This window comes from Podarcis vaucheri (genome assembly GCF_965113315.1).
Source record: "Podarcis vaucheri genome assembly, chromosome: 17".
NCBI classification, from domain to species: domain Eukaryota; kingdom Metazoa; phylum Chordata; class Lepidosauria; order Squamata; family Lacertidae; genus Podarcis; species Podarcis vaucheri.
Genome location: NC_138755.1, coordinates 27120901 through 27142565, shown reverse-complemented (window position 1 = coordinate 27142565; position 21665 = coordinate 27120901). Strand labels below are relative to the sequence as shown.

General features: G+C 41.6%; 2 protein-coding genes across 2 annotated transcripts in view; one reads left to right on the top strand and one right to left on the bottom strand.

Annotated features, from left to right (window-relative positions):
- UGCG (UDP-glucose ceramide glucosyltransferase) overlaps window positions 1-14388 on the bottom strand; it is a 33775-nt gene extending 19387 nt beyond the window's left edge. Inside the window, exons 1-2 of the mRNA XM_082205070.1 lie at window positions 13911-14388; window positions 195-336 (exon numbers count right to left, since the gene is read on the bottom strand). Coding sequence (XP_082061196.1) covers window positions 195-336; window positions 13911-14008 — 240 coding nt within the window. The 5' untranslated portion in view covers window positions 14009-14388. The remainder of the gene's footprint in view (window positions 1-194; window positions 337-13910) is intronic.
- SHOC1 (shortage in chiasmata 1) overlaps window positions 1-21665 on the top strand; it is a 250942-nt gene that overhangs the window by 124897 nt on the left and 104380 nt on the right. The window lies entirely within an intron of this gene.

Genomic DNA, 21665 nt, shown 5'->3' with positions numbered 1-21665 from the left:
TGTTGCTGGACTACAGTTTGCACCAGCCCATTGGCCACACTGGTTGGGGCTGATGGGAGCTGGAGACCAACAACCATTGGAAGGCACCAGGTTGGAGAAGGCTGCTTTGAAGTATTATGCATTTTAATATTCCATTAGGCAAGAGAGAAGACCAAGAGGATAGCTTTTTAAAAAAGAAGACTGTTGATACGTACTTTGGGATAATCCAATTCAAAGAAGGTTTCCAAGTTGTTGATAAGGTTTGGATCAACACCCTTTAAAGGCTTCAGAAGTGAAACGCCAGGAAGCTTGCTATATGGCTGTTTGTCTGTCGCTTTCTTGTTTAGGTGTAAGTGCCTAAAAAAAGAAAAATGCTGGTTAGGAACACTGGTTATTTAAACATTCGTATTTTGCTGTTCATTTACAGTTTGATGTAAGGCTAATTACAGTTAAGTTTCTGTAGTGGAGATTGCATAAATAGCTTTCTGCATGCTGGTGTGCTCTAAATAGCAGGTTAGGATGCAAGGGAAATACCACATCCAACAATTCTACAAGTTTATGTACAGCACACACACCTGACTGCACTTATCTGACTAGGACCCCAAAGGGCAGAATGGATGCACAAGACCAGTCGAGATCTCCCTTTTTTCAGTGCCCACCAAGCTATAGAGTCAATCAGTGCTATGGGACCATTGCTCTTCATTCCCAACAGCTGAAACAGGAACTGTTTGCAGAAATAAGAACTGTGTTTTGCAGATCACAGTTGTTGTCCAAGGAGGTAAGAATTTTAAACCAATTAGCTTGCTAATGTTGAATCCCTCCTCTGAGTTTTTTACAGCAATAGATATTTCCTCTCTATACAGTGACAAATTTCCCCAAAATTTTTTTCTATTGGTTGCAGAAAAGGATTTTCCCTCAAGTCTTTAAGCATTGAAGAAAAGTGTTAAATTTCCTCTCCACACCTGCTCTGATAATTAATTATCAGCCATCTCCAGCTGACAGGGTGTTTTTTTTAAAAAATGCCACTTGGCATTTTATGTCGCATCTAGTCTGGTACAAAATCATCCTAGTGATTATATTAATCATGAGTTATTAATCCATATCTATACTGTACTTTAAACAGGCTCACACTAAAAAAAGGAGATGTTTGTAAGTCCTGTGTTTTTAAGTTGCATGCACAGAGGCTGGTAACTTTCTAGAACAGAGCACAAAAACATTTGGGGAGTTGCCATAAATTAGATGTCTGTAGAGTTTATACTGCAAAATAACTGTTGAGGTTTCCTTATAATGTAGCAGAAGGTTAATTATGAAAGGACCCGCAAACCCAACCATTAATTTACCCCCACCCCTTTTACACACTCTCCCTGAAGTTATTTCTACAGCCAAGTCAGCTTTCCAATAATATTTTCCAGCTGCTTATAGAAACTCATCTTAAAAAAAATGGCTTTATCACAATAATGTACACATTTATTAATGTATTTTGGTTTTTAGAACAGCTGAAATGTGGAAAACAGAATCTGAAACTGAGATATGAGTACCATTTTGCCCCTCGTGGTCAAAAGAAGGTAATTCTGTGCCAGATTCATGAGATGGTCTGTTTTTAAAAGTATTTTATGGTCTTTCTGATAATGTTTTATGATTTTTATGATATTTTATATTACGTTATTTTTGAATACCACTTACAGATTTTTAAATAAGTGGTTTAGAAATGCCTTTAAATAAGTAAATTTGAGGCAAAACTGTTCCAGCAATTTGGGATGCAGAGAGTTGACGGAGCTTAATTAGTAGACTTGCAAGTAGGTTCACAAATAAGCTTAGGTTACAATCATTTTTAGCAGTCCTCCCACATATTTCTGCCTTAAAGGATTTGTATGCTCTAAAAGAAAAGAACCAAGTTTCATAAAGCTTCCATCACAAATCACAAAACCCAGCAAGCCCAGCATTTAAAAACCTTCCATACAGTGGTTGGAATATCAACCCTCTTTCACGCACCCTTTGTAGCAACATCCCTGCCAGGAGTGTCTCTTTCCACAAGGCTATCCAAGAGGAAAAGAGGAGCCACATCCATGTCCATTTAAGTCAGCATTAAGTGGCTGGTCATTTATTCAATGTGCTCAATATGTTTTGGAGTGGAATTGTAGATCAGAAGTGTTTAATTAAGAAAAAAAAAAGTTGCTAAAATATTGGTGACAAGAAATGAAGCATTTGTCCCTTTTGCCAATCTCAAACACACATTAACACACTTTTCCTTAAGGTCTACTGCAAGGGCCAGGAGACAGATTAATGCCAGAAAGGAGTTTTAGAATTAACTAAAACTCCCTCATTACTAGGTTTGCCATGTATTAGTTATATGAATGGAGTGCCTTATTTAAACTGACTATCTACTCCTAAATACAGGGTGGCCCAAAAGTAGATATGCTGCTTTAGAATCCACTTTCTTTGTTCTTGACGCAAGTTCACTGTCATCATTCACAATATCAGTTATGAAAAATAATCATTTTATCTGACTCTATCTACCATTCTTTCCAACTGCCAGCCTGAAATTTAACTGCCACTTTGATGTGTGTCAGTTATGTGTACATCTTTTTAAATGCAGTTTATACTGAAGAATCTGTTTATCTTTTCTTATACTGTACTGGAGGACTCTTCAATCAAAGGGCAAGTTGCAAAATTCCTAAATGCAGCTATTTCACTTCAGATATTCCCTTTTGATTTTGCCTTTTGATCCCCGACCCCCCCCCCCCGTTGCCGCATTACAACTTTATTTTATTTGTGGTCAGCTGACTATAAATTATTTTTAGATTGAAAATAAATATGGTGCTCAAATGGCCCATCACAAAGTTTAGAGTGCAGGCATGTTAAGGTGCTAGAGGTTCACCTTCCTGATACATTATATAAATGGAAAGCACAGCTTATGGTGAGGCAGAAAATAGCAATAAAAATCACTTACACCTATGGAGTTTGCATTACTGTTCCAATTCTCCAAATAAGTCAGATTTGTACGCTATGAGAAATGATGGAAGAAACTGAGAGAAAGCACAGGAAGACTGGCTAATACTTGGATGATGTAATATGGATGCCTAATAAACATGAGGTGCAGCAGTTCCACACAAAACACTAATAGAAGCATAGCTACTAACGAAGTTTTGTTTAGACAGGCTGTTCTAACAACAGAACATCTCATATTTCTCTAAGGATTGGCACATTGTTTGCACAACCATATTATCCATGCAAAGAGGGCAGTATTTCAACCAAGTTTACTTCGAGCAGATTCACTAAAATGAATGTACATGGCCAAGCTGTGTCCACTAATTCCAACAGGTCTCCTCTGAGTAAAACCTATATGAAAACCATTCATGGTTTGTAACCTCGAGATTCTGCATTTCAAGCATCATCTAAATTTCCAAACATCAGCAGTTCAGCCATGTTCTGAAGAAGACAATTTTCCATTATGTGATGCATGCAGAAGAACTCCTCAACACCAAAGTTAATAGGGCAATTCTTTCCTTGTGTCCATACTGTGCATGCCATTGCATTGGGGGTGAGTGACCAACAGACCAAACCTAACTACAGAAAGCAGCACTTAGTTACTGCTGTTCCAAACTCTGTTCAGGAGGAATTTGAAATATACCACCATTGGTGTTGGCTAAGTTCCACTGCATTGCTAAGTCATGTCACAGAGCTGAAAGGGTTTAAAAACAGGTGCAAGTCGTTCCTGGACCTACCCATAGAATGCCCTTTCAGGAATTAAGGCCATGTTCTGCCAGTGCTCAGTTCCATTGGATGAGCTAAATTGAGGGATTTATGCTATCTTAGCCCCAGTTTAGCCAGGCAAGCCCAAGACCCAAATACAAACTCACTCATTCTGGCAGATCTTGGGTTTGGATTGCACTGAAAGACTCACAAATAAAGGAATGTTCAAGTCACCACCCTATACCCTATTATGGTATATTCAGAACGGCTTAATGAGACACCCAAGTACTTGCCATCATTCTGCATATTGTGATAACCACAGTCCAAAGTCAAGTGACTTTGTGAGTGTGTGCACACCTTTATGATAAGCAGGTCAGCCCACAATTAAAATTATTTTAGCAAACAATATCAGGGCCTTTTCTGCGATAGGCTTTGGATTTGAGATGGGCTCCAAGATAAAGTGCAGGGATGCACTTTTCTCATTGAAAGATATGCAAGACTTAGCTGCCAGCTTTTCCAAGATTTGTATGGTTCATGATGTTTAATTCTAAGCATTATGTTTGTGATTGCTTTTTATTATGTTACTGTTAATGATTTAACAAGATGCACTGAGCAGATGGAGAAGGCATTTATGATCTCATCTCACTTGCACCATATTTCACCCACTACAGAGATATAAACAATTTTAGTCCAGCTTATTTTTCTTGCTAGCAACTTTGGCTTTGCATGACTAAACTGAAATCCTGTGTACTAAGATGATGTTGCAAAGTGTACAAAGGAGGTGACTATCACATCTTTTCACCCACACAAACTTAAAACAAACCCTGTCTGGATGACAATACATACAAAAAAGACCTATATTTTGAAAGGTTTTTTTTAATTTTTTTAAAAAACCCTGTTTCCAACTAACTTTACCTAAGGGTCAGCTGGAAGAGTCAGTGGGAAATGACCCATTCCCATAAGTAACCTCTTGAGTAGCAAGGAGAGGTGGAACCAAAAAATGTTCTATATAGGGGTGGGAAATCTATAGCCTTCCAGATTATATTAACCCCATTTCCCATCAGTCTAAGCCACTGTGACCAATTGTCAGGGATGATAAGAGTTATAATTCAATAACATCTGGAGGACCACAAACTCCCGACCCCTGCTCTGTAGCTTGACTAAGAACCTTTGCATGAGGGACTAAGGGTGTAATCAAATGCTTATTAGTAGTAACAATATCTCTTGGCCACCCCCCTCACCAGAAAAATCCCAGGGCAGGTTACAGTTTATAAAAGTACAATATAATTAGAACAGCAACAACCACCCCACTCAAATGTAATTCCATACAAAACATTAAAGGGAGGACACCAAAATCAATGTTTAATTCTATTAAGAGGTAAGGCCCATTAAATCATAGGGGAAGGGCTGTGATTCAATAGTAAAGCACAAACTTTGCATTTTTCAGAAAACTGGCATTTTTTCCTCCCTACAGTCAGCCTGGACTGGGAGTGAGGACAAAGGGAAGCAAACATTTTAGGCTTAGCTGAAAAGGGATTATCTTTTAAGACACCTGTCGAATGCTCCCCAAAGCTTTCTAAACTGTAAAGGACCAATCCCCTTCAAAGGTTAAGAGCATTATTGGAGATAAAGTTTTGCCATAGGGGATCAGTCCATCATAATCTGTAAACTACAGCAGGGCGTGCCCCTTTAACCAACAGGTGAGGTGGATAGCATTGATCAAAGGTGAATTTCGTCCAAGGGCAATTTCTCCCTTAACCAATGCTGTTTTCCCAAGGATCCTCACTGTGTACTCAAAGCTGCCAGATATTTATAAATAGCAAAACAGACACAAGTGTACACAGGTGCACTTTTCTTAACCACACCTATATCGGAAAAGAGAGTCAGGTTCCAAAGAACCCAGGAGAGTTTCAGAAACAATTTGTGTTACAGCCTGAGGACACAGCATTCCAAAAAGGAAATAAGTGTCTCTGGGGTCATGTTAGCCTTTGATATGATCTAATGCAACTCTCCAGTTGGTATTTAAAGACAACAGCTATTTCATGCAACTTTGGTGCATATATAAGATATAAAAGGAATGGCATAGATATAAAACATGGCAAGTGGTAGAATAATAGAATCTGGAATCTCAACACACTGTCAGCCAAACTGAGCCCCCTGAAATTTTTACACTTGCATAACACCGATGGCCTAGGATGGTATTACAGAGGTTTGCAAACTCCAAAATATTGTTCTAAAGCCCCTATGCTGCTTCTTTATATTCTGGTAAGTAGATCATACTTAGGGTACATGTGTGTGAAATATGCAAGCAAAATTCCATTTTAAAAAACTTCCTAAGCAGCGGATTTCTGTAGAAAACAAGCTCATCTTCATTATAATAATTTTCCATAGAGCTGGTGCATGCAAATGAGGAAGTCCCTAGTGAAATCACTAGGGAGCTTAGGCAAGCCACTATTTTCAACCTCCTCTCCCGATTTGCAGCATGGGGGATAGTAACAGTAATGTATCTTATGGGATTTTAGTAATGCTTGTGAAGCTATTCTGAACATCTGAAAGCACTATATAAATTATATTGTTATTGTACAAGTTGTTTCCAAAAGGTCTGCTAGGTTTTGAATAAATCTATATTTGAAGCTGCACATGCTAAATTATATCCACATGGAAAATTACAGCATAAAACTAATGCAGTTAGGACTAGAATCTTTTTAATTATCTCAAGAGGGGGGAAATGTTACAGAATGTGGAAAGAATGGTACAATAATGGGATTTATCTAGTGGGAAAATACCTTCCCAAAAAGTATTACACTACCCAAAGGCCAAAGTTTAAAAATAGTGTTTAAAAATATGTGTTTAAAGTGTTTAGAAATATGCTAGAAACAAAGGAAGAGACTAGAGAATATACTGGATGGTTAGGTGAACTGTAGGGAGCTGAAATGCTGAAAAGAATGAACAGTGGACTCTCACCTACTTTGGTTCATCCTTTACAAAAGAACACTAAGAGAGAAGCAGATAATCATGAAATGATAAGGACATTTGCATCAGGAAAATCTGAATTCATTTAAATTGGAATCACTATTATGTATATATGGTACCTTAAAGGGTCTCAGGAAAAGGGTTTTAAAAAGAGAAAAGCCAAAAATTACAGACTTAGTAATTTTATTTTACTTAGAAGATACCAGGGAAATATTAATATTCAAACACTGGATGAAACTGAATATTAGTGATCAATACCATTTGATCTGGCAGACTAGCCCATTTACCTTACTTGGAAAAATAATTGGTCCATTATGCAATTCAGTTCCTGCAATGTGCATAGATCCCAGTAAGTTTTTTTTTATTGCAGTTCCAGATATCATTCTCATAAGCAAGCTTGAGAAATTACAGAGCTGACCAAAATTACGTGAAGATGGAAGTACAGAATGTAATACACAACAAACTGGGAAAGATGAATGTGGGAATATTAAGGATTCAATGGTATTCAGTATCTTTTCCAATAACTTGTTGAATTAATTAAATGTATGCTTGCCAGACTTGCAGAGTAAAAGTCAGAAAATGAAGTGAAATATCTAAGATTATCTTTTAAAAAAATTAAAAAACACCTAATCTTGGATAGATTTGCAGACAGTAAAAACTATACAATGACATTAAAAGGAAAACACCAAAATGCACTAGGAAAGAACTAAAAGCCAAACTGCTCAATCTGTGGGAGCAAAATCAGCTATCTAATTTTGCATTTAGAAACAACTTTGAAAGCAGCCACAAGAGTATGAATTTGACTGGAGCAATAGTGCTGAGCAAGAGTGTTCAACCTTTCCCTGATGCTCTTTTATGGGTGTAAATAAACTCCAAACTTCCATTAGCTCAGCAGCAGAAAAACAGAAATAACTAGAACCATAATCCCGTCTCAGAAGGAAATAGAAACTGTACAATAAAACCTGAAAATATGCTGCGCTCTTATGCCACAGCATCCTAGAAGACACAGGAAGTCAGGAAGGAATGGAAATGCCAGAAGTGCATAATCCTGCTATAGAGAGAGTGTACAACCTTCTATTCTTACTACCAGGGAAAGAGACAGAAAGCAAAATATAGCCATCCAGGCCTTTTTGTCTCTTTCACTCTAGCAGGAGGTGAGAGGCAGAAAGAAATAAAGCAGCCAGCTCCTGTGTGTCTGTCTGACTGGGTGAACAAGTGGGTCTGGCAGAAATTGCATCCTCTTTCTGTTCCTATTGCAGGGATGGAAAAGGAAGACAGTCCTGCCAGTTGGCATATTGTATGCAGAATTCTACTTAAAATGGAGCTCCATTCTGGAGGAACCATGTAAGAACATCCCCATCTTCCACAGCCCAGAATAGACAGAGGGAGCAAGCCCTTTATGCAATCTTCAGGAGAGACTCTAAAGAAAACTCACTTAGTTATTTCTCTCACACTTGCAAGAAGGGAAACATTCTCATCTACCTAATCCAGAAGATATATCTGTGTTAAATAGGACTAAGACAATCCTCCAGGCAGTTCCCTTATTTCTACAAGGGGGGCTGGGACTGCACAAGAGCTATCCCACTTGGCCACCTAGAGAAAATTAACAGAAGCCTCAGAAGCAGTATTAGAAACTAGATATATAAGCTAATCACCAAATGGCACCCTAAACAGAGTTTGTGGTTGTCACAATGAAATGTCTAGGCACCTTTTATTTTTATTGTTATTCATTTCATTTCTATACTGCTTTATATTCTAAAGAAAAAAATCTCAAATTGGTTTACAACACATTAAAACACCAAATAAAGCAATCCAGAATAAAACAAATTCAAGCTTCAAGAAAAGTATTTCAGATCCTTCTCCAAGGGACATTTTGCTTTCTCGATATTTATTTACCTGCTTAATTTATATAGCTGCCCCATATCAGAAGTACCCTAGGAAGCCATTGTGGGAGAGTGGTTAGCGTGTCAGGCTAGGACCTGGAAGATCAGCCTCAATCTCACAGAGTTGTTGTAGGGATTAACTGCAGAGGGGGAGGGGTGAACCATGTACTCATTGGAGAAAAAGGTGGGCTATAAATGCAATAAATAAGCTCTTCTGCTTACCTGCTTAAGAAAGCTGGAGAGGCCAGCCAGATGGAGATGTCAGTTACCAACCTGGCATCCAGAGATCTCCATATGGTCGCAACTGGACCCACACTAGTCACAAAGCACACCTGGCTAATTTCTAATGCTGATCAGAGGACTAGGCAGTTATTTGCAAGCCTACAATACTGCTTACTCAACACAAGTAAGAATTCAGCTCAAGGAGAGTTTATCACTGGTGGCCAAAACTGTTCAGCAATACTTTTTAGGGTGATGGGCAGGACTGCTCCTCTCAGCCCTTTGGATGCTATTCTGAGACTCTATCCACCTTCTACTTCCTCTGCACCAAATAAAGCTCCTTGCATAGTATGTGTGCAATAAATGTAACTTTTATTAGCAGCAACACACGCTGCTACAGAGGAACAGATCGGCTCAAAGGATAGCAGTAAGGCACCCCCAGCACTGCAAGGTAGGCAACCAAACTCTGCTACGTTATTCATTCACTTCCATTCACTCCATTCCCACCCCCCCTTTTAAGCCTCTAGACTGAACATAAATACCTTTATGGGGGCGGGTATTTGCTATAGAAAAAAATCAGAGGGCTGTTCACAAGTCCCACCTTAGCAAGATGTTATGCTCAGATGTGATGTTGCAGTATATTACAGAAGTCAATGTATTTTATGTAGGGAAGCACATTTTCCTTTCTTACAATACATTAGACATTCATTTCAAGAGCTTTACTATTCAGAAGCATCTCCTGTCTGTATTAACAGCCTTTTGAGTCTGATAAATTAATATAAGTACCATTCTGGGTTTTTAAAAAATCTATTCTTCCTTAAAAACTATTCTCAAGCATTATTAATGCTAGGAGAGTTACCATTTTTATTCGGATTTCCCCCTAGATTTATATCAGCATCCACTTATTTGCCATCAGTAATTACCTCATAATGCTAGAGAAATATTAACTGTAAAAGAAAACTGCAAGAGCAATCCAAATGCTTTTTGTCCAAATACATATAGTGAAGCATAAACCCTCCACTTTTCTTAAATGAGAAGCTGATGCAGGAGAATACAATCCTGAACAGAGTACCTTTGGGCTAGGGGCTCTTTCTCTCCAGGTGATTTTTCCCTGCACAAATTGCATGCCTTTCAAGCTGCTTATCTCCAGTCCCCACAGGGCAAAATACACTAAGATCTGTTATCTTTCTCCTACAGGGAAAAGCAACTGAGGGATAATACTGAGCATTTAAATGGCCTTAAGAGAAAGGATTAAGTAAATCACCTTCCCTTAACACTATTCTGCTGTAGACGGTAATCACTACTAGCCACTTTTCACTATTATTTTTTAAAGGTGGGGTGTGCTCATTTGGAACTAGAGCTACTATCACCCCAATGTATAGTCAGCTCTGACATCAATGAAGGGGGATAAGTGGGATGCTCCTCATATCCCAAACAGATCAGTACTGCAAGCGGTTCTGATCAGCATGCATGTAGAGACCCAGAGCAAAGGAGTGTATCCATTCCTACAGAGGGACTACAGATGAATGTTCTAGTATTCAATTGTCTTTTTAGTATCCCTGTCCCATATTTTGTTTTAATTCAAGCACTTCCCCAATCCATTATCAGTGAATCATAGTGTTACATGGAAGGAATTCTGTATAAAGACAACCCTATTTTTACTTGCACACATCCTGTAGCTTAAAGTGCACAAAACTGTATGGTGGTGGTTTTAAATGCAGCTTATAGGGCTGTGTTTATGATGTCTGCAAGCATGGTCTCCCGATTACCAGTATGCTGTTTAATGACAACACAATCCATGCACTATTAATATCAAATTTTAAAAATTCCAAAATGGGGTGATATTTAGAAAATGCAGGATCAAAAGGGTAGATGATACATCTAAATACATACAGTATAGAAAGAGTCACAATTTCGAACAGACCCACTATATAACTTAATATGTGAAAAGCATTTAAAACAAGTATTAGAAGGCAATATTTTTATTCCCTGAGCATTACATACCCATTTTAGGCCATTGCCCTACACCTGAGCAACAAATTTATCCATTTTATAATAAAACCATTAGCTATTATAGTATGAGAGTGCTATGCTACAAATTATCTTAAAGGTGTTCAAATAAGATACAGTTTTTGCTACAGTACTTGGCTGTATTGTTGCAACAACCATTATTTCTGGAAACATTGTGCATATGTTTCTTCCTTGTAGACTTAAAGAAAATTCAGGAGCAGTAGCAGATTTGTTTTTAACTTTAAAACTGATTGATAAACTGCTGAAGAAGTCACTGACAGGACTTTAGAACTAATAATCCTTGAAAGCAAATCATTTAACAGTAAAAGGTCAGTACTAATACTCAGACATACAGGGACATATGCATTTTCATGCACAAGTTTATTTTTGTGCATTACACAAACCTAGTATGCTAGCAGCTACCTGCCCTCATATAACCACCATGCATAGGTTGCTATATGCATGTTGCTCAAGGAAATTTCAAGCATGCTAAAGAGGGAGTAACAAATTCACTGGCATAGCTGCTTGTATGGCAATTCCTCAACTGTTTTCTGCAGCTGTACTCATATATACACTGCACGATAATTGGAGTCATCCAAGATGTTTGATGATGATGGATATTTTTGTTCACAGTGCATTAACTTTTATTAGTGTGCCGTACACACCAAATGAAAAGGAACATTTCCTTCCTATGAACACCACACCAAAAAAAGTTCATAATTAGCAGATCTGTTTAACGACACCCTGTTGTAATTTTGCAGCTTAAGTCCTATTGCCTTTCACAAACCAAAAGGGAAAAAAGAGAGAAAGCTTTGGCAGCACTTTTAAGGCAATAGCCAACAACACACCATAGGCTGCAACAAGACATCCCTCCCTCCCCCCCCCCATCACCTCTGGCAGCCTCCCTAACCCTGCAAAACAAATTTGGGAGGCACAGGAGGCTGCAGAAGAAGAAATTTTATTGCACAGGCAGAATTCTGTTGCACAAGAAGGATGACACTCCTTACACTAAAGTTTATGACAGAGTACAGAGGAGTGTGGTGTATTGCATTTACATCCGGAGGCTTCCTGGGAAAACCAGAGAGATCTGTCACAATCACAGTATTAAGGCTCATAAATAGGCTTACAGTTCCAAACTAATTATTGCTTTATTATCAAATCATTACTACTTCAGTCCTGTAAACACACACATACAGCCATATAATTTTTCAATAGAGTCCCCAAAAAGGTCAAACAAGAGAACTTTAGTGACACTGGATTCATTTCAATACATCATGTGTAAGTCAGGAATCCATCTGTAGTAATTAGTGGCAGGCATGAGAAATCCAGTGCTTCATTCAAGTAAGAATCAACACTAACAAATAGTAATCTCTCAATCTTTTTTCCTATATGCTATTTTCTTCCTCAAACACACCACCAAATCAGTTTCTCAAGAACAAAACATATTTTACCTCATAGAATATTCTAGCCACTTTTTCTCTCAATATGAGATTAATTCCATAATATATCAATATTCCAACATTTGCTTACACCTTCACTGCAACATAGCTATGAGTAGCAATCTCTTCGGTGATAAGCCAATGTAATGTACAGTATATAACATTGCACTGTCACATCTTTTTGGCTCCTCACTGAGAAGCAGAACATGTCCTACTTTGAAATCATTTGTTCTATTTCACACTTTGCTTGTACAAGCTGAAGTAAGCATAGAAGGACAATGAACACCTGTCTTCACAGAATACCCTTAAATGTATGTATGCACAATGAATCCATGCAAGGTTGCAGTGAACATTAAGAGCATTATATGACTATAATGAAGAGTGAAGAACACACACATGCCTGCAATATTAGCACTAACAAGGAAACCAGAAACAAGTTGTCAGCTATAGCCTTTACTGAAAGGGGGGATGAATACAGGCACTGCCTTGAGGATCTAGGAGGAAAGACAGGCTACCGATACAATGACAACATAAAATTCCACTGAACAGCATAAGTATTTTGAAATGGGAGTTAAGAGGTAGGCTTGCAGTTGAGCACTGATCATCAAAGTCTGCCATGGTTGCTCCATAGCCATTGCCTCTAAATAGGTAAGACAGGTGAACAACAACAAAGCACAGTATCATAAAAATGTTCGTTATGAAATTCACATGCATAGACCACCTACACTGCAATAAAGGCAACTGTGTAGGTGGCCATCTGGACAGACGCCATAAGGAAGAGGTTCAAATAACTATGTACATTGTGATACAGGAATGAGCTGAGCTGGCAAACAAGACGAATTGAAAGGGACTATGATTATGACTATCAGCATCAACTCTGTAGCTGGCACTCCACTTGTTCCTCTGCTCTTGCTTAGCACAGGCTATGTTAATCCAAAGGGACAGCGCGACTACAGATACACTGAACACAAGCGAGGTTCATTGGTGTGTGCAAAGCATGCATGTGAAGGTGGGAGTAGAAAGCCGGCTTGAGGTATGTGCCACTTTAGGGGGACAGCCATAGGACCCAACTCCTAGGGCCCCAAGGTCCTTTTGGCCCACCTCCCAATAAAATTGTTGATGGGTGTTGTCGTTCAAAAGGTGTGCATGCGCCACAACAGTTATGCAGGCGGAGCTTACCTCCCCCCCCCCGATATTTCATTCACCCTGCACCCCAGGACCCACATGAAAGGAGCGGGTGACTTTCGGCGATGGCCAAAAACATGATAGACTGGCAAGGCAAGGGGACACGCCTGCGGTTACAGGGCAACATTCATGCCTTTATCAGTATTATGGGCTGGGCAGGGCAGGGCGAAGCAGGTGCCTCAGCTATGTAACCAGAGAGGGAGGAAGAATGCATAGAGGTTTCTGAAGGGGGGGGCAAGCACACCGAGATCCAGAAACCACAATAGGAGCCTGGGGGCACATTTCCACCTTCGCCCACCCCCCAAATTAAATATTTGAAGGAGCCAGAGAGCCCTCCCCCCCCCACACACAAGGGGATGACCATTGCCATTCAAATGGTGTGTGGCCTTGTGATCGATTATGCAGGGCGGGACTTACCTGGGCGACCCCCACCCCACCCCTTAATATTTTGGCACCACCCCAAATTCCCCACCTTTTGTGGAAACGGAGGAGAGACCCTCACACAGGGGAGGGGGGAGGCCTCACTTACGTGTAGATGATGGACATGAAGTGCATGAGCCACAGCACCAGGAAGAGGATGAGCCCGAAGATGGCGAGTCCCTCCAGGGCCAGATCCAGCACCGCCATCCCCGCCGTGGGCCACACGCGGGAGGAAGAGGAGGAGGAGGAAGGAGGAGGAGAGGGAGTCGGTCCTCCACAAGAGGAGCAGCGGAAGAATCGGCAGCGAGGAGGCCCCTCCCACTCGCCGGCTGCCCTCACGTAGCCCCTCAGGCGGACGCCCACCGGCCTCCTTCCCCCTCTGCCTCGCTCCTTTCCCCCGCTCCTCCTCCTCCTGCTTCTTCGCCTGCCAGGCCGCTTCCTCCCCTGACGGCGGCCGCTTCTCCCTCCCTCTCTCCCCCTCCCTTCGGGCTCGCTCGCTCTCGCCCCGCCGCCGCCGCCGCCTCCCGCTTAGCGCTACTGCTACTCCTGCTCCTGCTGCAGCCCGCTCGCTCCCGCGCGCAACTGACTGCCTCCCCGCTGAGCCAAACGGACTTGCCTCGCGCCCTTCGCCCCGCCCCGATGCTGTCAGCCTCCGAAGCCACGCCCCCTCCCCTCCCTTTCTTTCCTTTCACCCCTCTCTCTCCGTTTAAGTTTCTCTTCCCCAGGCGGTGCTGACGTCATCGCCGTCCGCTACAAGGGAAGCCCCGCCCTCCGCCACGTCACAGGGAGGGGCGGGGAAAGGCCGCAGAGAGTGAGTGAGGGTGAGTAGTCACCGTGGGCGGGGAAGGGGGCGGTGATGTCATCCGCAGCCGGACTGGGCGGCATTCAGCCCCGCTGGCGTGGGGAGGAGAGAGGGGCGCGCGCGGGAGGGGGAGGAAGGGCAAGCAGGAAGGGCTTTGGGTTTGTGGGGTTTTTTTGCCCTTTCCGTCCGTCCCAGTGCCAGGTCTCCACCGCCCCACCTTTCCCAGATTTTACACACATGCACACGCATTTTAATATAGCTGTACACAAACACGTACATGCACACGTGTGTATGTGTGTAGACACACACACACATATACTCATGGGAGTAGCCAGGGGTCGGGAGGGGTCAGCTGCGCCCCTGAATCAAGTAGATAAATAAAAATACTTGTGGAAAGATTTGGGCAGATTTTTCTGGGCACTTGGGGTCAAAAGCGTATGGAAGGAAGCACTTTTGTTTTTTCTTTCTGTCCGTCACAGCGTCCAACCTTTCCCTGATTTTACACACATAGACACATACATGGGCATAACAATACAAATCCAAATCTGAGGTTCTCCCCCCCCCACACACACACATAAAGCCTGGCCCTCCCTAATAAAAATCCTGGCCATGTCCATACACACACACATATGTATTTTATATATACTGTACCCACACAAACACATTCTCTTGATGGCTGTAGTAACACAACCCTCTCTGTTGTAGCAAGAGAGCAAAGAGCAAAAGGAAGTACCTGTGCCATTCCAGAAATTAACAGAAATCCCACAAATCAATTAAAGGAGAAACCTCATATAACACTGTAAAAAGTCTTGAAGGGGGCAGACAGAAAGGGGAGTTGGTGGGTAGTTTTTAAAGCAGGAAACCCCACACCACACATGCAAATCCCTCATTATGTCCTCTGTAAGGGAACCCTTTCCAGCGCAGAGCCTCCAACAAAGAAAAAGTGGATTGTTTGCTGTAGCAAAACTCATGGTGTTGCAATGGCACATTTAAGCTTAGTGATTAATATGGGTGAGATGCTTTTCTGGAACTCCTTCAAAAGATGTGGCAAATGGGATAGGATGGTAGATAAACCTGGTGAACTTAAGACAAGCCTGCTGGCTTTGCTCAATGGCTTGTCTGGTTCAGTTCCCCCATACATCAGGCTGTGAGGGGTGTGTGTGGATTAGGTGTCCTTTTATCCAGCTTAGCCAATCTCCTGCTGGCTGCCAGACATGCAGGCAGAAGGCCCACTGGTGCAGTGATTGCTTCCAGATAGGGTTTGACCCTACTGCCATCTTGTCTTTTTTTGCCATGGCTGCCATGAGCAGCAGGCAAGTGGATGGAGAAGTGTTTTTTCCAGTAAGAATGGGAGTTAGAATCGCATCCTTGGTCATGCTTAGCGCAGACCCACTGAAATCAATGGAACTTAAGACTGAAACCCTAAGCCCACTCACTAGAGAGAAAGTTCCACAGAAGAAATGCCTAGGATTGCGCTATAAATTAGTCATTCTAAGCATAACGATAAGTCTAGATTCAACCCGCTGAACCCCAGCTGTTTCCTTATCATGCGTTTCAAAATCAAAATTTGTCTGAAATATCCTTTGTGGTTGAAACAGAGAGGAAGTACATCATCAGTTTCAGACTCCCACGTTAGGCAATAGCTTGCTTCTAAAAGCACAGAAGAGAAGAAAACCACACAAGTTTCATTCAACAGTAGACAGTTTCTGGAACACATTGAGTTAGTAGAGTAAGACTGAAAGTCCTATCCCATTCTTGTTGCATCCTCTAAAAGGATTGCTCCAAAGGAGTCAGGAGCCTTTATGTATATGCTTCCACCACCACTACTACTGTAGTAAGATAAGAAGCGGGAAGTTTCCTTGTACAAAGCAGTTATATATCTCCAGTTTCAAACTGTAACCCCTTCTCTGAACTCCAGTGCTGCTTTTTTCCATTTGCTTCCCACTTTCAGCTCAAGAAATTTAGACAGCAGCTTTGGAATTTTGCAGGGGCCATTTCTAAAAAGGAAATGGCATTATCAGAAAGATGGGAGAAGGAGGGGCCAGGGAATTGTGAGTTCTGAGGATTGAGTATGATGACTGTGGAGGAGCAGGAAGAATGATGGTAGGATGGTTCACAAAACACCTTATCAAGACAATAATTTTGAGGAAGAACTTGAAAAGGGAGAGGAGGTCTGAAAGATAAGAGATTGGCTGTTGCAAGCAGGAGGAGCACCAGAACAGAAAAAGGAGTTGGCGTAGAAAGAGGAAGCAGAGTTCCAATTATAGATGGGGGGAAAGAGCAAAACAAAGGCAAATTAGAAAACTACAAGCCAAGAGAAAATTCAGAAAAGGGGCAACCAAAATGATTAACAGGCTGGAGCAATTCACCTATCAGGAAAGGTTGCAGATAGGAATGGGCAACTCTGTTATTTTTAGTTTCTCTCGGTTTCTTGTTTCTCCTATCTTAAAAGTTCAGTTCTCCACACTACCACAGCAGTATGATTCTTTTAAAGTCCTTACAAAAATGAACCAGGATTTCAGTGTAAGTGCCTCCTAAGGTATTGTATGCATTTTTGCCCAATATACACATTTTTGCACAGCTTATTTTCCCTAATATTTACATTTCCCATAGTAAAATGCATTTCTGCACATGATTTTCATTAACATATATGCATTCTATGCACACTTTACCTTAGTATGTTTTGGTACATATTGGCTGGAGAACTGTATTGCAGAATTTGGAAAACTACTAATTTTGAACAATGGTTGTTTTGGTTTGCATTTGTTTCAGGTGGTGTGAATTGGGTAGACTGACCTTTAGTTGGGAACTGAATCAAATTTCTCTCCCCTCCCCCCCCCGCCCACAATCCATAGCTGCAACATGTGGGACTTTTTGTTTAGAGAAAAGGGAAGAAAGAGGGGACATGGAAGTGGTATATAAAACTATGCACTGTGTAGAGAAAACAGATAGGGAAAGGTTTCTCTCCTTCTCCCATAATACTCGAAATTAGGGACATCCATTCTGAAGGAAATCAGCCCTGAGCGCTCACTGGTAGGACAGATCGTGAAGCTGAGGCTCCAATACTTTGGCCACCTCATGAGAAGAGAAGACTCCCTGGAAAAGACCCTGATGTTGGGAAAGATGGAGGGCACAAGGAGAAGGGGACGGCAGAGGACGAGATGGCTGGACAGTGTTCTCAAAGCTACCAGTATGAGTTTGATCAAACTGCGGGAGGCAGTGGAGGACAGAAGTGCCTGGCGTGCTCTGGTCCATGGGGTCACGAAGAGTCGGACACGACTAAACGACTAAACAACAACAACAACAAGTGTTGGAAAATTCGGGACAAACAAAACAAAGCAGTTTTTCACAAAGTGCACAGTTGAACAATTCACTCCTATAAGACATAGTAATGACCACCAACATGGATGGCTTTAAAAGAAGATTAGACATATTCGTGAAGACATATTCACTTTAAAAGATTAGACATGTGAAGCCACAATAGCTATGTTCTACTTCCACTGTCTGAGGCAGCAAGCACCATAAAGCACAAGACTCTTAATCTCAGGGTTATGGGTTCAAGACCCAGGCTTGGCAAAAAGATTCCTGCATTTCAGGGGGCTGGACTAGGGGATCCTTGTGACCCCTTTCAACTCTACAATGCTATGATTCTATGCTGGAAACGGGAAGTGGGGAGGGTGGTGTTGCACTCAGGTCATGCTTTTGGGCTTCCCATAGGGATCTGGTTGGCTATCTAACATCATTTATACTCCCGATACTGAAATCAATTATAAAACTTATAAAGAATGAAATTAAAAATGACTTCCAATTAATCTCACTGTATTTTATATATAGTCATACTAATTTTGTTGTTTCTTATATTGTGGTTGTTTGTTTGACTTCATTATTTGTTTGTTTGCTTGCTTGTCAGTTTTCCCATAAATGTATTTATTTTAAATCAATAAAGATATACTTTTAAAAAAGGGGGAGATCTGGTTGGCTATCATGAGAACACGATGCTGGCTCGATCCAGCAGGGCTCTTTTTATGTTTTTAAGAGAGGAGAAACAGTTCTGGGCTGGGGAACTTTGTTCACTCTTGATGGGAAATCTAAAGCCAGTGTCACAGATATATCAGGAATAGCCACCGACTTACTGATATATCCGAATTGCATGTCCAACTGCATACCATTTTTGTGACTGTGACAGATGCCAATCTGTAGCTGGTAGAGACGTCTTAAAATAGAACACTCTTTGAGCCTCATGTTGTTACCAAGCTGACGTACTGCTTCATAAAATAGCCGTCTTCTAGGCCTGTCCTGTTGCATGGCTCAAGGAAGGGTCACCTGATCACCAACCCTTATGGATGAATCCATGCAATCCAGATCTCAGGTGGCATTATGTTCTTGCCAACTCAAGCAAGCCAGCAAGCCAATGTATTTCACTACACAAAGCACACCCCTCTGCCTATCTAGGATGAATTAATTCGTAAATCATCTAGAATGCAATTCTTTCCATCAGTGAATACCAGCATCACTTTATTTGTATGCTACCTTTTCCACACACACAAAAATTCGGCTCAAGTGGCTTACAACACTGAGACCGATACATCACAAAATCTACCGTGAATAATTTCATAGTAACAGCAGTAATAAGCAGCAATATATTCAAAATGTAACAGCATACAACAACATTTCAAGACTAAAATGTAGCAACGTTATACCTCCTGGCAGTAGCAAAAATAATAAAGGAGGTTCAGCAGTTGTACCTGAGTCCTAAACATCCTAGTGTATACAGTCTACAAGCCTTCTGAACAGTCAAAATCCATCAAGCCTTTTCTTCTTCTTCTTCTTCTTCTTCTTCTTCTTCTTCTTCTTCTTCATTTAGTATATTTGCATCTTATCTAAAATTGTTTCAAAAATGAAAAGGGAGACAAAGTATCCTTAAAAGCAGATAGCTCACTATAATTTATTCACAAACTAGTTCAAGAGTGCTTTTGGTCTTCTTAGCTAATTTTGTTTTTAGTTCAAAAGGGGAGAGAGGGAGATAACACCCCCCCTTTCACCATCTTTGTCCTCCTGGCAGTAGGGGCACTCATACTTCCCATTTCTACTGGGTGCTAATTCCCCCATCCCCCTTATTTTTATATGGAAGATGCAACAATGAGGGTGGGAAACACTGAAGGCATCTTCTGGGTAAATACATAAATAAAAAGAAAAATAGCAGTAGCAGCTAACATGATGGATGCAAGCGCTTTGCCCCTATTCACATTCACACATGAAACATTGTCTGTTAGTGGTAAGTGTGATGAAGTGTGTGTTTGTGGCAGGCAGAGGTTGACAGCAATTTTTTAAAGGCAGGGTGACCTTCCCTGCTTTGAAGGGCCCCAGACAGAGGCATTTGCCAACGATCAAAACTGTTCACATTAAGAGAAAAGTTTGAATGCCAGGAAACATAATGTGCAGAAGTAATTCCACTATATTTTGTGTTGCATTTGCAGAGCACTTAGATCAGTAAAGATTCAGAGACTGGAAAGCAGGAAAGAGCCTGAGAACTAGAGTATTTGTTTTCAGGTCCATATACAAATTTAAAATATGAATGCAGTGCATTCATATTTGCAAACACAATGCACTCTTCAGAGATCCAGAATTAATTGCAGTTCTCTGTAAAAACTTGCTGGTATATCATGTAGGAAACTGCCCTCGGTTGTTCAAACTTTGGGGCTTTCCAAACAAAGATAATTTTTCTATAGAGATCATTATGTTTTCTCATTTTACTGATAGCACCATATAATGGAATTCTTTTGTCCCTACATAACAGAGGAGGATGAATATTTTAGACGAGAGCCTCATGTTTTACAAGATTGTAGATGGCATGAGGTTATGGTGAGCATAAGACAAGGTTAGGCAATATGGTGCCCTCCATACATGGTTGAACTACAACTTCCATCAGCCCCAATCCAATCAGCATAGCAAATGGTCAGGAAAGATAGGAATTGTAGTCCATTGACATATGGAAGGCACCAGCTTGGCAGATCTATGGGGAAAAGTGGGGAAAGGAAGGATAAAAGAGCTTATCATTTCAGAACCATTCACATTGGTGTGGGTGGGGAGGGCAAGGGTTACTTTACAGTGATGGGTAGATTAGAAATATTTTTTACCTTGCTTCCCTCTGTTCAAAATGCCTTGCAAATGGATAAAAAGCCAAGATAGGTATGCAAGTTAGCAACAAAAAATGGTAGCGCATGGTGTTGATTGGCTGGCTCCTGCTTCTTCATCAATACACCCCTACCCAATCCATAACAGCATAGGCTCCAACTGCCCCTTGCAGGACCAGGCATTGCACTTTCCATAGCCCAACCCAAATACAGTCATACCTCATGGTACATCCACTTCATGTTACGTTCTTTCAGGTTACGTCCCGTGGCGACCCGGAAGTACAGGAAAGGGTCACACATGCACAGACGCACAAAATGATGTCACGCACATGCGCAGAAACGGAGAATCGCAACCCGCGCATGCGCAGACGCGCCATTGTGGGTTGTGTTCTTTTCATGTTGTGAATGGGCCTCCGGAACGGATCCCATTTGCAACCAGAGGTACCACTGTAACAAGAGACCAATGAGACTGGTTTGGGGTCAAAACAGGCCACAACTTTATTGAATACAGATGAAAGAGGTTTGGCTTGGGCATGGGGCACTCCCGCCCGCGGGAAGTGACGCGTGGTCAATCCAGTTGGGGGTTCCTAAGACCCAACAGGGAGACCCCCGCAGGGACCGCCATCTGGGGGAGTGCCTTTGGTCCTGGCCCCCCTGGGCATGCGGACATGGCCACTCCCCCAGGATCCCTTTAACGGGATACCCCAGCATTTGGAGGGGTAGGCGGAGACTACAACCTTCCCTCCGTCCAAAACAAAGAATTACCCCAGTGCCCAGCCACCAACCGAGCAAATGCTTGACAGACTGGGCCCCAGGTGCTGGCTGCTTAAATAGGCAAGGGGTGAATCTGAGGGAAGTCCACCGTCAGCTCCGTCGGCTCCACCCCTGGCACAGCCCAAGCCCCGGCCTGCACCCCCATTTGCCAAAG